General features: G+C 39.5%; 1 protein-coding gene across 6 annotated transcripts in view; it reads left to right on the forward strand.

Annotated features, from left to right (window-relative positions):
• The window catches only part of INPP4A (inositol polyphosphate-4-phosphatase type I A), a 122889-nt gene that overhangs the window by 93554 nt on the left and 11659 nt on the right, over positions 1 to 17676 (forward strand). For 3 of the 6 annotated variants that reach the window (XM_063304992.1, XM_063304994.1, XM_063304995.1), the window contains 6 exons: positions 2163 to 2301; positions 8726 to 8758; positions 10086 to 10258; positions 11607 to 11730; positions 14357 to 14483; positions 15388 to 15528. In XM_063304992.1, coding sequence (XP_063161062.1) covers positions 2163 to 2301; positions 8726 to 8758; positions 10086 to 10258; positions 11607 to 11730; positions 14357 to 14483; positions 15388 to 15528 — 737 coding nt within the window. Of the gene's footprint in view, positions 1 to 2162; positions 2425 to 8725; positions 8759 to 10085; positions 10259 to 11606; positions 11731 to 14356; positions 14484 to 15387; positions 15529 to 17676 lie in introns of all 6 variants that reach the window. The other 3 variants (XM_063304990.1, XM_063304991.1, XM_063304996.1) reach the window with 2 other exon arrangements.

A 17676-nucleotide genomic window follows, 5' to 3' on the forward strand; every position in this document is an offset into this window, starting at 1 on the left:
TAACCATATTTTCTTGGAAAAAATAAAGGACAAACCTGAAAAAGAGGCAAATCTGAAAGAGGTTCATAATGATAAAAAAATTAAGTGTTTATGTTTATAACTTTGCTTTACAAAGGATAATTCAAGAGCAAAACCAAGAAAATAAATAAATAAGTTACAGAAATCTGAAGGACAGCTTTCTGAAATAAAGGGCTGTCCTTTATAATAAAGGATGTATGGTCACTGTAGTTGTAAATGATATTAAGCCTATTTTAGAGCTTCTGTTCCAATTGTCACGTTCCCACTACAAAAATGGTAGAAATTCATGCACCCAGTTTTTGCAATCCCTGTGGGAGGGTGCTTTGGTGATCTGGATCCCCCAGTTTATCCATTCCAGCAGAATCTCTAGAAGGCCCTTTGAGCCATCCATTGAGGCTCATGGGAAACAGTGATTTATCATCTCTGGAAACATTTTCTACAGAAAACTGGGTGAGGAGGTTGAGAACATTAAGTTGGCCAACAGTTGTTTTCCTGATTTCCTAATATTTATGAATATTCTTGCAATAAACAATTCAACAGCCTGTAAAGATTCTTCTGTAATAACCCCACCCTCCACCACAGCATCTTGCTGGCTCTTCATATATACTGCAATACTCCCACTTCTCACGTTAATTCGATGATAAGCTTTGATGCTAAGGAGTTGGGAACAGAAGATTGTCGATTCTCATAGAACATGGCACTCAGGAAAAGGAGGGGTAGTGGAAATGGAGTTGGCATATTCTTAAATGCCCAGGAGATTGATGGGAAGGAAAAGCTTGGAAATGGAAGTGATAGGCTGGCAGCTAAAGCGGCTAACATGGATTTAGACAGCTCCAGTAGCTGTTGAAAATAAACTATGGGTTTTAATCCCGAGAAGGGCTGGCTAGTGATCCTAGAATAGTGTTTGTGCTATTAAAGGCTTATTAGTTCATAAGTAGTTACAACTTATGAAGTGTTTGAAGGGAAGACCTGGAAAAGAATCACTGAAGAGGAAAAGCACCAAAGGACAATGTACTAACGCAAATGGCTTAGTGGGGTGCCAGAAAATAGGTGGGAGAGAGGAAGATCAAAAGTGTACCTATTAGAGGGTCACCAGCTGGCTCCAGGCCACCTGCCATTTCATCTGGCTAAGAGAGAGAGAAAATTGCCAATAAGTTCTGGAAGACCTTTTCTTAACTCTGAATAGGAGTACTTTAAGTATTTAGAAACATGGACAGGTACAGACATATGGTAAGGTATCCAAACTTGGAATGGCTTTGAGCAAAAGGCTGGGGGGGGGGACTTGTCTCCTGGAGAGTTGTCCATTGTGGAATGTAAAACAATTAGAGGGTCGTAAATCAGCTGGATGCTTGGGAAAGGGAAACTGCTTTTTGTTGTCTTTTAGGTTAAATTAGAGAAAAACTGGTACACTGTAGCATTGCCTTTTTCAGTCTAATCCTTTGAACCTGCTATGTAACCCTATGTCTTATTCCCTTATTGGGTTTTTTAATCAAAAGATAACTAAGCTTTGAAACATTCTATGGTATTGCTAAGAACTCTACATTGTCATTAGTATAACCAAATTATTTAGAGAGTAGTTACATCACACTAAGTCATCATCTGATTTAAGTATAGTTTGTGGAACAAGTCACAATAGCTGGGTTCATATCGTATTTAGTGAACTTAGGAACCACAGCAGCTGAGGTCATCATCCCTTGAAATAAACAAACTACATGGCGGCTTAAAACAGTCTGTGAACTCAGCCAGTGGGTGTTCATTTCTCTCTCTCTCTGCTTCTGTTACTATTTTTTGAGTTGCCTGTAAAAATGGAGAAACTAAATGTTTTGGAGCTGTGATGATTTCCCAATTATTTAATGCAAAGTAGTATACGAGCTGATAGGGTTTGGATCAGTCTTTGCATGTTTGTCAATCAGGAAACAACAACTCTGTTGTTATTTTACCCTGTTGCCCAATTAAGACACAGATGGAAATTTTTAATATGTTCCTTTATTTCCTTTCAGGTTATGTATGTGCTTTTGATAAATTACCGACAGCAATGAAAATAGCTTTTTGAAACTATTATTTCAACATCTTTCTTTAGTAGGCTTTTCATTATATTTGGCATACAGGTATGTAATCAATCCCTTTCTTTTGTTCCTTTCCAGGAAAAAGTCTGGGTGAATGTTGACAAAAGTCTTGAATGCATTATCCAGAGAGTAGACAAGCTTCTCCAGAAAGAGCGATTACAAAGCGATAACTGTGAAGATGTTTTCCTGTGTGAAGTCAGCTGCTCTAGCAAGAAAGGTAAACAGGATACCCGTGCATACTGGATAAAGCCAGAGACCTTAAATGAGATCATCTCATCTTCATCCCCACCATCATCTTCATCCATTTCATCCTCCGCATGCCATTTTCCCAGAATCACAAGTGCGTATGACACTCATGGCTTTTTCCTGTTGCCATTTTGTTCTGCTTTGTTGCATTTCTTAGCTCTTCTTTCTTCATGATCCATGTACTGTAAACATTTCTTAGTATACTAGAGACCTTCATTTAACAGTATGTCAGGTCCCAGAAATGTGAGAACCACGGTCCTTTCACTGTATGTCCATTTTGAATTTTCGGAGTATTTTCTAAAAAGATTAATGGGTTAAATAAGGAGTGCTTCTACCCCCCCTCCCCCAAAAGCTATAGTAGAAGTTAGATTATTTTATTTTACATCAGAAATAGATAACATGGTGCTGATAGGCACCACTGGGCCTGCAGACATTTATCTTTTTACCTACCAAGTTCTATTCCATGCCTTACTTAATTTTCTTTATATTCTTGATATTAAAAAATAAAGAGCTCCAGACTTTGATATCAGTATTTTAAAAAATGCCTGAGGGCTCTGCATAAACCTGAAAATAGAAAGTCAGTAGGTTTGCCCAAGGATTTTTTCAGAAGTGTGCCATCTGCTAATTAAGAAACCAACTAATTATCTTAAATTGATTGGTATTTTAGGATACTTTTGTATAACTGTAATATTATATGGCATGTTTTCTATGGGCAAAGAATCTGAAAGGTAGGCTGGTATTTTATTGCCTCTATTGCAGATGGAAGTAAGACACTGAGGCTGGAATGTGGCTTGTTTCAAGCCACCCACTAAGTACTTGATTAAGTTGAAGTCTGTATCAGATGATCTTTAGTACTGCAGTATGTTTCAGGAGACCAGAAGTATTCAAGCTGTACAAGTATGTATGTATGTATGTATGTATGTATGTATGTATGTATGTATGTATGTATTGCTGTGCCTTTTCAGCAAGATGACCAAAGCAATATAAAAGTAGTAAAATACATAATAAATTAAGTAAATTAAAGTAATTAAAATATACACAGAGATATAAAGTGTGCATGAAATGAATAATAATGCAGAGAACAAACACATTGTGGCTTGGAAATTCAGCCAGACGATTCTGGGGCAGGACTTTGCAGTCTGGCAAATCAAAAACCTGGAACATCTTGGTTGTTCAGGGTTTTGGCTGAGAGAACTCCGGATGAGTCTTATGGTGCGAGTAGAGCAAGGCTGATGCGCCTTGTTCCACTTTCCTCCCCCACCTTTTCCGTGTGGCCTATGCACCTGTCCCTACATTGATCTTATCACTCCTTCCTTCCCTTACCTCCCCTTAGCTGGGTGCCACCAGTAACCCCACCATGATTTAGACATCTTCAACAGGCTGTGCTTCCCCCCGATTTTCTTGCACCTTCTTTTCACTTGCCTCCCCTTATCTACACAGCACCATCATCACCATGCTGTGCAGACCCAACCACCTACCTGCCCTTCCCCATCTTCCCATCTCTTTCTTTTCCTTACCACCCTTTAGCTGAGTGTCAGTGTGACCCCTCCCCACCATTTTGCACAGTCCACTTGTCCACTCTTTTCCCACCATCTTTCTGTGTCTTCCTTTCCTCTACCTCCTTTTAACTGCTGCTACCACCAATGGCTTTCCCTTTCTCTCACTCTCCCAGCCCAGAACACTTCTGCTTGGAACACATGTGTTTTAGGTGCATGTATAGCTCAAATATGCATGGTCTGAGTCTATGCTAGGATGAAATAACTGCTTGTTTTGTGCATGGGATGGTTCGTCCACAGAATGTTTTGCCCATCCATCATAAAAATCACAGTAACATGAAAACATTTAAAGGTTTGGTTGAAGTGATTCCACAGATCTTACAGTCCAAACAAGTTCATAATGGGAGAGGTAATCCTCTCCAATTATAGCAATTTAAGACATGTTGTAGGTCAAAACTACCATCTTAAATTGAGCTTGGAAAGCAATTTGCAACCACTACAGGTATTTCAAACTAGCACTTTTTGGAGATGCACAGGATATGAATGTAGTTCTTCTCCCAGTTGGGAGAGGAGCATATTTGCAAGCCATACAGCTGGGTTTCTGTGTGAGCGTGGTGAATCTAGTCTCCCTCAAGACTCATTCTAGAACAGTGTCTCTCAACCTTGGGAACTTTAAGATGTGTGAACTTCAACTCCCAGAATTCTCCAGCCAGCCATGCTGGCTGGGAAAATCTGGGAGTTGAAGTCCACACACTTTAAAGTTCCCAGAGTTGAGAAACGCTGCTCTAGAGTGTGGAAAGGTGTCATCTAAGCGTTTCTTTAGTTAATAAATTTGATGCTTTAAGTGAGCTTACCTCGAGATGTGCAGACAAACTTCTGCAGACCCCATCAAACTTGGCTCTTGGATCTATTGGCTGGGTATTATGGGACTTGAAGTTCAACATATCTGGAGGGCACCATTTTGGGAAAGACTCTTTTAGGCCTTTATTGATATATTGATTCACCTGTTTGTAAAGCAGCTAGGGAAATGATATTGTGATATGTGGCTCTGTGATAAATTGTTTATCATGGACTGTCTCCAAAGTAAGTTGCAGTATTTGAAACAAGTGAATTCAGTAAAAGTTAACATCCCTTTAAGAACATAGCATAGTATGGTCATGAAAATTCTTTGTCTAATAAGGATGTTCTGACACAAAAAACACCTATGCAGTTAGCCCAGAGATTTCAGAAATATACTGTAACTGTAAAGAAGCAGAAAATAGTACAATTAATGCAGTATTTAAAATGACAGCCAGATACAATTAATTTTCCTAAAAAAACATCTCAGATACTGTTCTTGCCTGTATACTTATGCATTAACTGTATCCATCATTGTTGGAGGAAAAAACTTTGAAATCTGCACACTTCTTCTCTGTGAGGAAGTGTGAACTGAAACAGATAAACTTTGCTATTAAATATTTAACTCTCTATTAGTAGAGTTAAATTGTGTGCTCTGATATGAGTAGTTAACGCTGAGGTAATCGGGTAAGTTACAGTCCAATTCTTACTTTCAAGGGAATGTGACTGAATTTAATTTATTTACCTCATAGAATCTGTAACATAAGAAGAAAAGGCAAAAGTTAATTGTTCAGATATTTCTGTTGAGAATGCCAAGTATTGAAAATAAAACACATTACATTATTATTTATAGTGGTCACAGATATAGTTATTATGCAAATATATGGTTTTTGAACATACATAGCTGTATTCAAAAGTTTAGGAATCCCTACTCAGAGTTTCAAGACATTGATCTGGAACAGTCCCCAGACTAGAATGTTATTGAAAATCGGTGGGGAGATCTCCAAATGCAGTGCATGTGAGGAGACTTAAGAATATTGCTGAGCTAGAAGAGTTCTGCAAGGAAGAACAGGAAAAATTTCAAAAGAAATGAAACAAATGTACATGAACAGTAAATATATACTCAGATTTGCAGAAAGATGCCATGTCTAACTTCATACTGGGTAGAGGCTGTATCAGCTTAGAGATTCTCTGAAACATACAGTTTGGTCAGAGGTGTTTAAACTTTTGCATACAACTCCATCTGGGAAACTTGATTAAACCACATTTTAGACATATTTAAAGACACATCTATACTTGTATGTAGTGTTTATACATTTCTTATAAAAACACCGGTATGTTGTGGTCATCTGCGAAGTTAACCTTCCTACCACAAGTCATGTTCTGTATGGAGTGCAGGATATGTTCATACTGGAATATGAATAATATAATATATATATAACATTTATATAAAATATATATGTTTCAGAATGCAGAGTATTCCATGTGCTTGCTTGACATTTCAAAATAATTCTTGCAACGCTGTGGTCTTTCTCATATTGTCTCTTCATTGCACTTCCTTACAACAGTTTTTTGTGTTTGTGATTTCACAATAACTTCATAGTCAATAATTTACTACTAATAGTAAAATGCCACTATTATTTGAAATAACAGAAGCGTCTCTTTTAATTTGCTAAGATAGAACAGGTTATGTACGATTTATTCAGCATTCTAATTACTGCTTTAAGTTTTTGGATGTTATCAAGCACTAGCAAAGTACAAGAATGAATAATGTGTTAACTATGGAATAGTGTATTTAATGTAAAAATAGTTATTACATTATTGGCAGATTGAAAACTGAATGCAAGTTCTAATTTTATTGTGAAACTGTGCAAGTTTGTAGGCAAAATCTGTTGATGACATCAAGTTAATCAAGGCAATCTCTAAGGAGAATCTCTCACATCAGATGGCTGATTAAGAAAAGGGCCCCACCTAACTGGAGCAGTATCATTTATGTAGTATTGGGTCATGGAGTATAGAGTAATGTTTGTGAATCAAATGTTTCCTGATACTGCAGTGTCTGAGAACCATTGAAATAATGGATTGACACAGTGTCACGATCATGTTAATATACATAAAAGTGAAAGGGTTTTTTTCAGTAAGTATTTTAATTTATAATCAAAAGCATATTAAAATATTAGACTAACATCACATGCTGAAACAGGATATTTTTAACTTGATTATTTGCACAGCTGAAGTCATGGTAGGCAGTATTTATTTTAAAAGCACACCAGTGAAAAGATTAGGGAAGAATGCATAACCATGTTTGAAAGCCCATATGAATCTTATTAAATGTGAAATGGCATAGGGATACAATGCAAAGAGCAGCAAATAGAATTTTTTTTAAACAATGTTCATAACATGAAATTGTGAAAATCAGCGTGGCTGCAGAATCATAAAAGCATCATTGGAACAATAAACATTTTCCAAGTTTTTAATGTCTTATCTACACCACTTCTATTCTAGCTCAAGGTATGCTATAAAATTAAATTCAGTGGCTGGAACTAGATACGGGGCTTGTGCTGAAAAAGCAGCACCACAAGTCCACACAGCTTTGTTCCTCTCCCTCTGGCAGTATTTTCTAATGCTAAATGTATAATATGATGTCACATGTTGCATGTTTTCTTGCTCTAGCAAGTGGCAGCCAAACTTTTATGCAATCACTTCATTAAAGAAAACTTCCCTTAGGAGAGAAGATGATGATAAGATGCTGGCCTGTAATATTTTACCATCATATGAAATTCCAGCATGGGTTACTTACATTTATCCCCACCTCCACCCATAGAACAACCCTAAGGAACTTGTCATCTAATATGTAGGTGTGTAGATATCTGTCTGTCTGTCTGTCTATGCCATGACCACTGTAGTGGTTAAGGTGCTAGACTAGCAGTAGGAAGACCTAGGTCCTAGTCCTCCCTTAGGTACAGACTGGCTGGACCAGTCACTCAGCCCTGGACCAGGCAGTCAAAAAACATTTGTTAACCAACCTGCACTGGACCGGCGTGGTAGATTATGGTCCATAACCTTCTGTGAAAAGGCCTGCAGTGGATTGATTCTGGTGGATTATTATCACTTAAACATTAGCTTTAAATGGTTTTTGTTTTCTTGCTGTAAACTAATTTTTTGACCTATGTGCCTAATGGAATTATAGTTCAAGTGTAGGGAGGTGGAGACAGGAAGTGTATTATAGACACGTAAATTCTGCTGGACTTAAGTCCTTCTGTTATTTCTGACGGAGTTTGGGTCATATTAATCGCACCAAACAAATGTATTTTCAGACAAAGTTTTCAGAAAACTACAAACTCAAAATGTTACCGTACAAATCACTCAAACCTTTGTACTTAATTATAGTTGCCTGTGTTGGAATAATCTAGTTGCCTTGTGATTTGACCCCATGCCAACTTTATAAAGAAGTTAGAAATTATAAAAGCTAAGGGGAGAAAATGGAATGACTGTTTTTCATGAGTGCACTTGAAGCAGAGATTCCAGTTTGTCTGCAGCAAAGAGTTTTCCCCTTTCACCATCTTCCCTGCCAGTTTTTTAGATTGCCGCATAGGTTGTGATGCTGATGCATACTTCTAATCCATCAATGAACTTGGTGGAGTGAGATTAAATCTTATTAAAAACACTAAAGAACAGAAAATAAAATGTGTGGACTGGCTTACTCAAATAGTGGACAGGACCAGAAGCAACATGAGTTGAGTTGCCTGTTTGCTGTTTTTCTGGCAACCCATTTTTCCTCTCTGTGCTAATTTTTTCTCTCCTTTTCCTCCTTTGCCTTTCACCACTGAGCAGGATGGGATAGATTGTTCTTACCTAGGGCCAAAATGGATTTCTCACAGAAAGCTTTTGAAAAAAGGCTCAGGGCATGTGCATCCCTACAGTCATAGATTGCCCACCCCCATCTAAACTGAGCCCCCCTCCCAATGTTTGAGACTGCCTGTGCTAAGCATTTCAGTTGCTTATCTTTAAAATGTGTTGCTGCCCCTTAATCATGCATGTTACACCTCCATTTTTATGCAGATTGCAGTCCCACTCCTGAAGAGTCCAACCCAGGTATGTATATTGTTCCCACTCCATTCATCATGTGCCAAGGAAAAAAAAAGGTTCTCTTAATTTAATGCTGAAGTCTTTGCTGTTTGCAAGTTTTCTATTACTTTGACAAAAGTCTTTGGGGGGTTTAAGTAGTCCTTAGAGGACAAGAAAGAAAATGGCTTATTTATAGCCTTTTGACATATAGTCATTGTGTGAAAGGGAGCCTTGAACAAGCCATTTATAAATATATTAGATGGGAAGAGGGGGGGATGGGAGGGAGGGTGTGGTGGTTAAAGTGTTTAACCAGGCATGGGGAGAGCCAGATTCTGGTCCATTGTCAAGCACAGAAGCTCACTGGGTGACTTTGGGCCGGTCCCTCTTTCTCAGCACAACCTTCTTTACAGGATTGTTGTGCAGAAAAACAGGAGGAGTTGTGCTGGGGTGGGTACACCACCTTCAGCTTCTGAATGAAAGGCAGGAGGTAAATGTAATGAACAAATAGCTTCCACTGTGTCATTAAGCCTAGCATTCCCTCTTGGTTAATGAGGTTGTTGTGGGATTCTGGGTATTATATATGTTGATCGTATATTTGGAGACTACAGATAACTGCCTCTCCATACAGGTGCCACAGGAGAGGTTTCTGTGTATCTTTGTGGACCTGCTTCCTTAATTTTGTTATTCATAAATAAATCTCTCTTTTTCCCCCCTATTTATAAGCCTCATACTGCTAAATTAGCATTTAATATTAGATACTATATCATAGTATTTATTATGACTGACTTATTTTTCTACTTGAGCCCAATGGAGGGGTAGTACTTTTAGCAATAGTTGAAGTGTAGGGGAAGGCTTGCAGCTGTCTCCATCCTTCCCTTCTGCAGCAGTGTTAGCCTTGTTTAATGCTAATCAGGGTTAGCTTTTAACAGGTTACAAATTGACTTTGAAGCTTGGTTTCAAAAGGTGCTGAGCTAGCCTTGGTGAATGCTTGCCATGGTTAACATCAGTGTATGTATAATTGTTGATACTGGCCATGGTTTATTTTAGCCATGATTAACCCTGTTTTGTTCACACAAAGTAATTCATGGTTTATAGTATCTGAATTTATGATCATGCTAAGCCCAAACTATATGAACTACATAATAGTGTGGTCCAGTGTATGAACACAGCCTTCAGCTCAGCTGATTGTCCATGTTCGCTCTTGTAACTGTGGCCGAGGCCTGTGCAGTCTTCCCTTTCTAACAGGCCTTCAAGTGGTTTTAGAATCGTTCTTAAAAGCTGACTGTGTTAAATACCTGAGCGTACGGAAGTGCCTTTCCTGTCACTGCCCTCTCTTCTCTTTTCTGACCTGTAGGTGAATGGAGCGAGGCTCTTTACCCCCTGCTAACGACGCTCACAGACTGTGTGGCCATGATGAGTGACAAGGCAAAGAAAGCAATGGTCTTTCTTTTAATGCAGGACAGTGCCCCTACCATAGCTCTTTGCTTAAGCCTTCAGTACCGGAGGGATGTGGTGTTTTGCCAAACTGTAAGCAAGAACATGGAATGTATGTGTTGAACTTTGGGATTTGTGCTTGGAGGATTAACCTTGAAAAGAGTGATTACGCATAAGGGGATAGCCCTACCTTGGGCACTTTAGCAGTTTTGGGACCAGAGAACACAGTCCCAGATTTCTCTTCTGCAGCGATAAACTTTTGGGACACTCACAGTGCCCATACGTCCTTTATCATAAAGGACACTCCTTTGTTTCAGAAAGCTGTTCTTTCGATTTATTTATTTTTGAAAAACTGACTGTTGTCCTTTATTTTGGCCATTTAACTTTTACCGTACAAATGGTACCGCTTAGTGCATAGTGTTCCACATACATTTGAAAAATAGGGCAATTGAATTGTCTTTTTAAAATAAATGGACATAGACTGTTTGATTCTAGATATTTTGATTAGAATATGCATTTTTGTGAAGTTTTTCTTGGTTTTGCTCCTGAGTTCTCCTTTGTAAAGCAAAGTTATAAACATAAACAATTAAATTTTTTTATCCTTATGAACCTCTTTCAGGTTTTGTCCTTTATTTTTTCCAAGAAAATATGGTCACTGTAGGGATATTTTATTTATTTTTCAAATTTTATTGCATGTTGATCTGCCTTTAAAAACTATTTGGAAGGTTCGGTGCAGGATGATTACAGCCAGTATTAACTGGCACCAAATGTATAGAACCTCGCTAGCAAATCTTACAATGAAGGCACGGGTTCTGATCTGCTTCCACGCAGAATTTGAAGTAGCGGCATTGGCGTTTAGGGACTGTATACGAGAAGGAGTGCTAGGATTTTGATGTCTCCCTCCAAGGCCCTATCCTGGGTCGTCCTTTCAGGAAGCTGTTAACTCAGGATTTCAGTGCTGAACGGTGACATCCTGCATGTAGAATACCCTGCTACTTCCTGATATCCATTAACCGTTTTGGTAACGTTGACCCTGTGCTGAGAGGATTCATTCACATATTTCAGTAATATTAATTATTAGGTGGACAAGCTTTTAACAGTCATTAACAGGTCCATTGAAACATAACTTAATAAAATGATGCTGACTGCAAAGTTTGGATACGCACGTGTGCTGAGTTTCAAATGGTTGCGAAGGTGAATTGAATCTCCCCCTTTTGAATCTCCCACAGCAGTAATGAGACGCATTGATGGATGGGCATACAAAAAGTGCAGTAAAACTGAAAAAACGATTACAATTCTATCTTCAGATTGCAGTGGACATCTAATGATCTTTATGACTTATCTATTTAGAAGCAATCTGCCGTATTAGTACTGGCTGAGTAAGCCTTAGAAACCTTGGCAAGTATCTTCAACTGTTTTGTTTTTGTATTCTTTTATGCAGCTTACAGCCCTGATCTGTGGTTTCATTATCAAGCTGAGGAATTGCCTGCATGATAATGGATTCCTGAGGCAGCTGTATACCATTGGTCTGCTGGCACAGTTTGAAAGCCTTTTAAGTACTTACGGTAAAGAACATCGCATGGGGAAAGCACGCAGTATTCTTAATTCTGACGAGTTACGAATTCCATGACGCATTACACTTAATGAAGTATATGTAGATGACATAGATTTTGCTATTCAAAATGAAAAGACTATAGATAGGTTTAGCATCAAACCATAAAGCACAGTTAAGTTTTAAATCAGTCAACAAAATACAGTGTAACTAAACATCAAAGATGCATGGGATGCTTATGAACATGGTCCAAATTCAGAAACTCTGTAATGACCTTTGTGTATACTGAGGAGTTCCTCAAGCAGCAGGAGAGCAATTTCCAGTTGTTCAGCAGAACATGCAAATTCTAGCACCGGCTGCTTTTTAAAATGGAAAACATTCTGCTGGAGTGTACCTAAACGTTTTGATTTGTTGAGATTAATTTTATTTGGATTGTGTTATTTCAAACAATGGCAAGCCTTTCTAGCGGAAAGCCTTGGCAAAATGGAGAAGTTAAGGTTGAAATGTCAATCCAAACTCGTAAGTTATGGTGGAAAATAGCTGTTTATGGTGCTGACACAAATCGCAAAGAAAGCTCTTGATTTGCCTTTGCTTTCAAAAATTAAATTTCCCAGTTATAAACCCCTTTTGCTCTCCAGGCTGTAGATGAGGATAACAATAGCCTTGGTTCATAGGATACTTATATGTGGAAGGAGGCTGGTGGAAGGTGACTTCTCATTCATTCCTCTCCCCAGAAGTTCCAGAATTTCTCCCAAATATCCTCTTGGGTTAGGTGCCCGGCTGAGTGGGATAGGCTGTGGTTTAGGGAAGTTTCCCAAAAAATTGGTCAGGGGCATATTTTGTGCCCTTCACCTAGTTTCTTCATACTACTTCTTCCCCTGACCTTAAAGAGAAAGAAGCAAAAGTATGAAGAATCAGCTTCCACCTCTCTGTTTCATAACCTATTTGGTTGTACTGTATTGAGTTCAATAGGTTTGATACTGGACATTGTTGCCTAAAAAGTTTCCACAAGATCAGAATGTTCCACTCTGATCAGCACATTGAGGTACGTTTGTTAAAAAAGACTTTCCAGCATCAGATTTTCAGATTTCAAATGCAGATGGATAGTAGATAGATGGAGAACACATTTTAAATGATGAATTTATTCAGGACTTACATTTGTACTTAATTTGAATTATCATTTAAGTTAGCATAAGCCACATTTCTATATACTTAATATAAAAACATAAAGCAGCTTTGATTTATTCTAGGAATATAAGGTATACAGATGCATCTTCATATATTCATTAGTTATTTTATATTTTCTGTCCTTCTTACATCACATTACTATTGCACACAACTGTATGTTTCAGTGAATTCCTAAGTGAACAGGAGGTGGATACAACCACTACACCAAATGAAGCTATACAGCAGCTTTCTTTACATTTGAACGTATACTTTCTATTTATGTTTGTTTACAGACTCAAAATAAGAAAACCATGAATAAGGCAGGTGCAAAGATTTGGATATATTTCAGCCAGGACTTGGAACACCTCCTCTGGAAGATATAAGAGCTTCCACCTATTTTCTGTAGCCGGCTAAGAGTTCTTCTGTTACTGCTTTTGGAAATTTCCCCATTCTTCCTTGCAGAACTCCCTTGGTTCAGAAATAGTCTTAGGTCTCCTTGTATGCGCTGCATTTGGAGATCTCCCTACAGATTTTCAGTAATAATATTCAAGTCTGGGGACCGTAAAGCCCATTCCAAATCCTTTATCTTTTTTTCCTGTGAGTACTTCATGGTTGATTTTGGAGGTATGTTTTGGACTGCTGTCTTGCCAAAATACCAATCTCTTTTCAGCTTCAGATAAATAGTAAATACACATTCAGATTTGTAGAAAAGCATCATGGTTGTTTCATGGAGAGTTTTGTCATTTTTGATCACTTAGGGATTCATTTAAACCTACAGTTTGGTCACAGGTTCAGAAATCTTTGAATAATGTTATATTACCAAGTTAAGCTTCTAGAATTTTGCTTCAGAATGGCTGGGACATTTTGAAATATTGCAATATGTTAAAGTCACACTTTTCTCCTTATTAGTGTGCCTAAACATGTGGTTTACATGTAAGCCATGTAGACAGTCCTGTGGAAAAGATCCATGACTTAGAACTTGTTGCTGTTACGTTCTTATTTTAGCCCTATTCTCTGATAGCTACTCCTGATTCTGTTAGTCTGCAGAGGAACTCCTCCATGTTAGCAGCTTCATTCAGTGCACTGACATCTTTATTGTGGCTAGTATGAGGATGTGATGTTGGGGCCAGAAGCATGGCCAGTTCCCATTTCACTGTAGGATTGTTGTATGTGCAACTAAAGTGTGAGACCATCCTTGTCCAGGTTTGAAAGCTGAGCAGGTTCTAGCTTGGTTAGTACTTGGATAGAGACTCTAGGGAATTCCAGAGATACAAGTTAACTAAGAAACTGAAAAAACAAATCCCAGAAATTATCTGCTATTTTCACAAAAACAATATGGACATATCCGTGAAGTCACTGAGACTTCACTTGACTTGAAGAAGACTATTTTTATAATAGTTAGCAACAGCTTTTTGAACGTAAATATATATTTTGTAATCATATTAATATTATCTTCATTTTTTTTCATTTAGGAGAAGAACTGTCTATGCTAGAAGATATGAGTGTGGGAATAATGGACTTGAGAAATGTAACATTTAAAGTAACTCAGGCCACTTCCGGTGCATCTGCTGATATGCTGCCAGTCATTACAGGAAATCGGTAAAAATTGGAGTGGGGATGGAGAAGAGAAGTTTGGGAAGGGGAAGATTGGGCACATTTATTCTCTAATAGGAAAGGTTTTAGAACATAATTTTAGTAAACACTAAATTGACTATCTGTTTTACTATATAAGATAAAAATGCAAGCCACATCACTTTTTAAATTATGAATGAACATCTCAGGTAAGTATTTGTAGAAGGAATAGATGCAATATTTATTGGTACTGTACGCAAGAAGAGAACAAATTTGGTTTCTTTGTCAGTATTCTGAGGGGGAAAATATAGTCTTCTCACACACAATCTTAGAACTAACATATATCTAGTCCTGCATTTCTCAACCTCAGCAACTTTAAGAGGTCTGGACTTCAACCTCCAGAATTCTCCAGCCAGCATGATCTAGCCTGTTCACTCCTGTTTTGTGTTAATAGCTTATTAAGCCAGAAAGAGTTAATAAGCTCTTGTTATAGTAATTAAAGGAGGACTAGAAGCTAGCTTTAAGTTAAGGATTTAAACTTGGTGTGATATTGATCTTGTTTGGGCACATGTAACAATAATACCTTTTTAGTTAATATATCCACTCATTATGAGCAAAGTCCTAATTATTAGGTTGTTTATACCAGTGCTGCTTCTGCGCAACATGGTTTGTTAAGCTAAGGTTCTTGGGCTGATACGACATTCAAGCGAGATCTTTAGATTCTCCAGTTATACTGTATTTCCATTGCCTTCTGAAAACTGCCAAGCATGTAGATGCTTAAAGGAAGGCACTAGGGTTTTTGATGTTAATTTATTGTTGGCAACCTCCTACATAGCAAAATACTTGTATGCTTCAAATATTTTAAAAGGGGGGGTGCTTTCTGAAAATACTGCTATTGCTTGATTAGCTTCAATTTTCTTGTCTAAATTAGGGATGGATTTAATGTGAGGATTCCACTGCCAAGCACCTTGTTCGATGCCCTGCCCCGTGAAATCCAGAGTGGCATGTTGCTGAGAGTTCAACCAGTACTCTTCAATGTGGGAATCAATGAACAGCAAACTTTAGCAGAGAAGTACATATACATACACATTCCCTTTTCCAATCTTTCATGTTTAACAGAAGTCAAATTTATTTATTTATTTATTTACCAGATTTCTCTGCCGCCCATCTCGTACCCAACGACTCTGGGCAGCTTACAGATAATAAAATAACAATCAGTAAAAACAATACAATATGAAATCAATACAATATAAATATACATAAATAGCAATAAAAATATAAAAATACCAAATATAAAATGTAAAATTCAAGATGGTAATAGTTTTGTACTTGGCACAATCACAGTACCAGTCACCCCCAAGACTGACTATCTCCCTTCCCATCCCAAGCAAGGTGGCATAGCCATGTTTTCAACCCCTTCCAGAAGGCTGGGAGAGTGAGGGCCTGTCTTACCTCCGGGGGTAAGCTGTTCCACAGGGAGGGTGCCACGGCAGAGAAGGCCCTCCTCCTGGACCATGTCAATCGGCAATCCCTCATGGACAGGGTCCATAACATGCCCTCTCTGCCTGACCTGGTGGGACGGGTTGATACGATGGGGGTGAGGCGGTTCCTCGGGTAACCTGGACCCATGCCATGTAGAGCTTTAAAAGTGATAACCAACACCTTGAATTGGACCCGGAAACAAACTGGTACCCAATGCAGCTCATGCAGCAATGGTGTTATATGTACCCTCCTTGGGGCTCCCAAGACTGCCCGCGTGGCCACATTCTGGACCAGCTGCAGCTTCCGGATACTCTTCAAGGGTAGCCCCATGTAAAGCACATTACAGTAGCCTATGCGGGAGGTGACCAGGGCATGAGTGACTGTTCAGAGGGACTCCCGATCCAGGAAGGGACAGAGCTGGTGCACAACACGAAGTTGTGCAAAGGCTCCCCTGGCCACAGCTGCCACCTGCTCTTCGAGCAGGAGCTGTGAGTCCAGGAGAACTCCCAGGTTCTGCATCAGGTCTGTCTGGGGCAGTGCAACCCCATCCAGAACCAAAGATGGTAAGTCCCCTGATACCCAGGAGCCCATGACCCACAGCCACTCCATCTTGCCACGGTTCAGCTGAAGCCTTTTGTTCCCCATCCAGAACCCCACAGCTTCCAGGCACCGAGAGAGGGTGGCCACAGCCTCACTTACGTCATCTGGGATGGAGATGTATAGTTGAGTATCATCAGCGTACTGATGATACTTCATCCTGTGGCGATGGCTGATCTATCCCAGCGGTTTCATGTAGATGTTAAAAAGGAGCAGAGGGAGTACCGAACCCTGCGGCACTCCACAAAGGAGTGGCTGTGGGCCAGATCTCTCGCTCCCTATCAACACTGATTGGGACTGGCCCTGGAGGAAGGAGGCAAACCAGTGTAGAACCATGCCACCCACCCCCAACTCCCTGAGCCGACCCAAAAGGATACCATGGTCGATGGTATCGAAAGCCACTGAGAGGTCAAGAAGAGCCAGGATGGATGCACTGCCCCCATCCCACTCCCTCCAGAGATCATCCATAAGTGAGACCAATGCCGTCTCCATCCCATATCTGGGCCTGAAACCCGACTGAAAGGGATCCAGGTAATCCGTTTCATCCAGAATCCTTTCGAGCTGCAATGCCACCACTTTCTCAACCACCTTCCCTAGAAAGGGAGTGTGGGAGACTGGACGAAAATTGTCCAGAATGGTAGGGTCCAGTGATGGTTTCTTGAGGAAGGGGCGTACCAGCGCCTCTTTAAAGGCTGCCGGAAACACCCCCTCTCTCAAGGATGCATTCACCATCACCTGGACCCACCCACACGTTACCCCCCAAGCTGCTTTTACCAGCCAGGAGGGACATGGATCTAACTGGCAAGTGGTGGCATTTACCGATCCGAGAACCCTGTCCACTTCCTCGGGCCAACAGGATCAAACTGTTCCCAGATAACCAGGCAAGTCCGCTCCCTAGGCATCTCCCCAGATCCCGCTACACGCTTGGCATCCAACTTGGAATGAATCTGAGCGATTTCATCCTCCAGATACCCAGCAAATGAATTGGCTTCCTCCTCCTAGGAATATATTGAATGAATTTCCAAGTGGTTATTTAAATGATAGCTCAGGAAGAAGTTGAGTGACATCAAAACCTTGTGGAAACAATAGCTATATGCTTCCCTTCGTGGTTACTTAGATTTCTATTCTTTATGGCCTGCTG

This window comes from Candoia aspera, chromosome 5, assembly GCF_035149785.1.
Source record: "Candoia aspera isolate rCanAsp1 chromosome 5, rCanAsp1.hap2, whole genome shotgun sequence".
NCBI lineage: Eukaryota > Metazoa > Chordata > Lepidosauria > Squamata > Boidae > Candoia > Candoia aspera.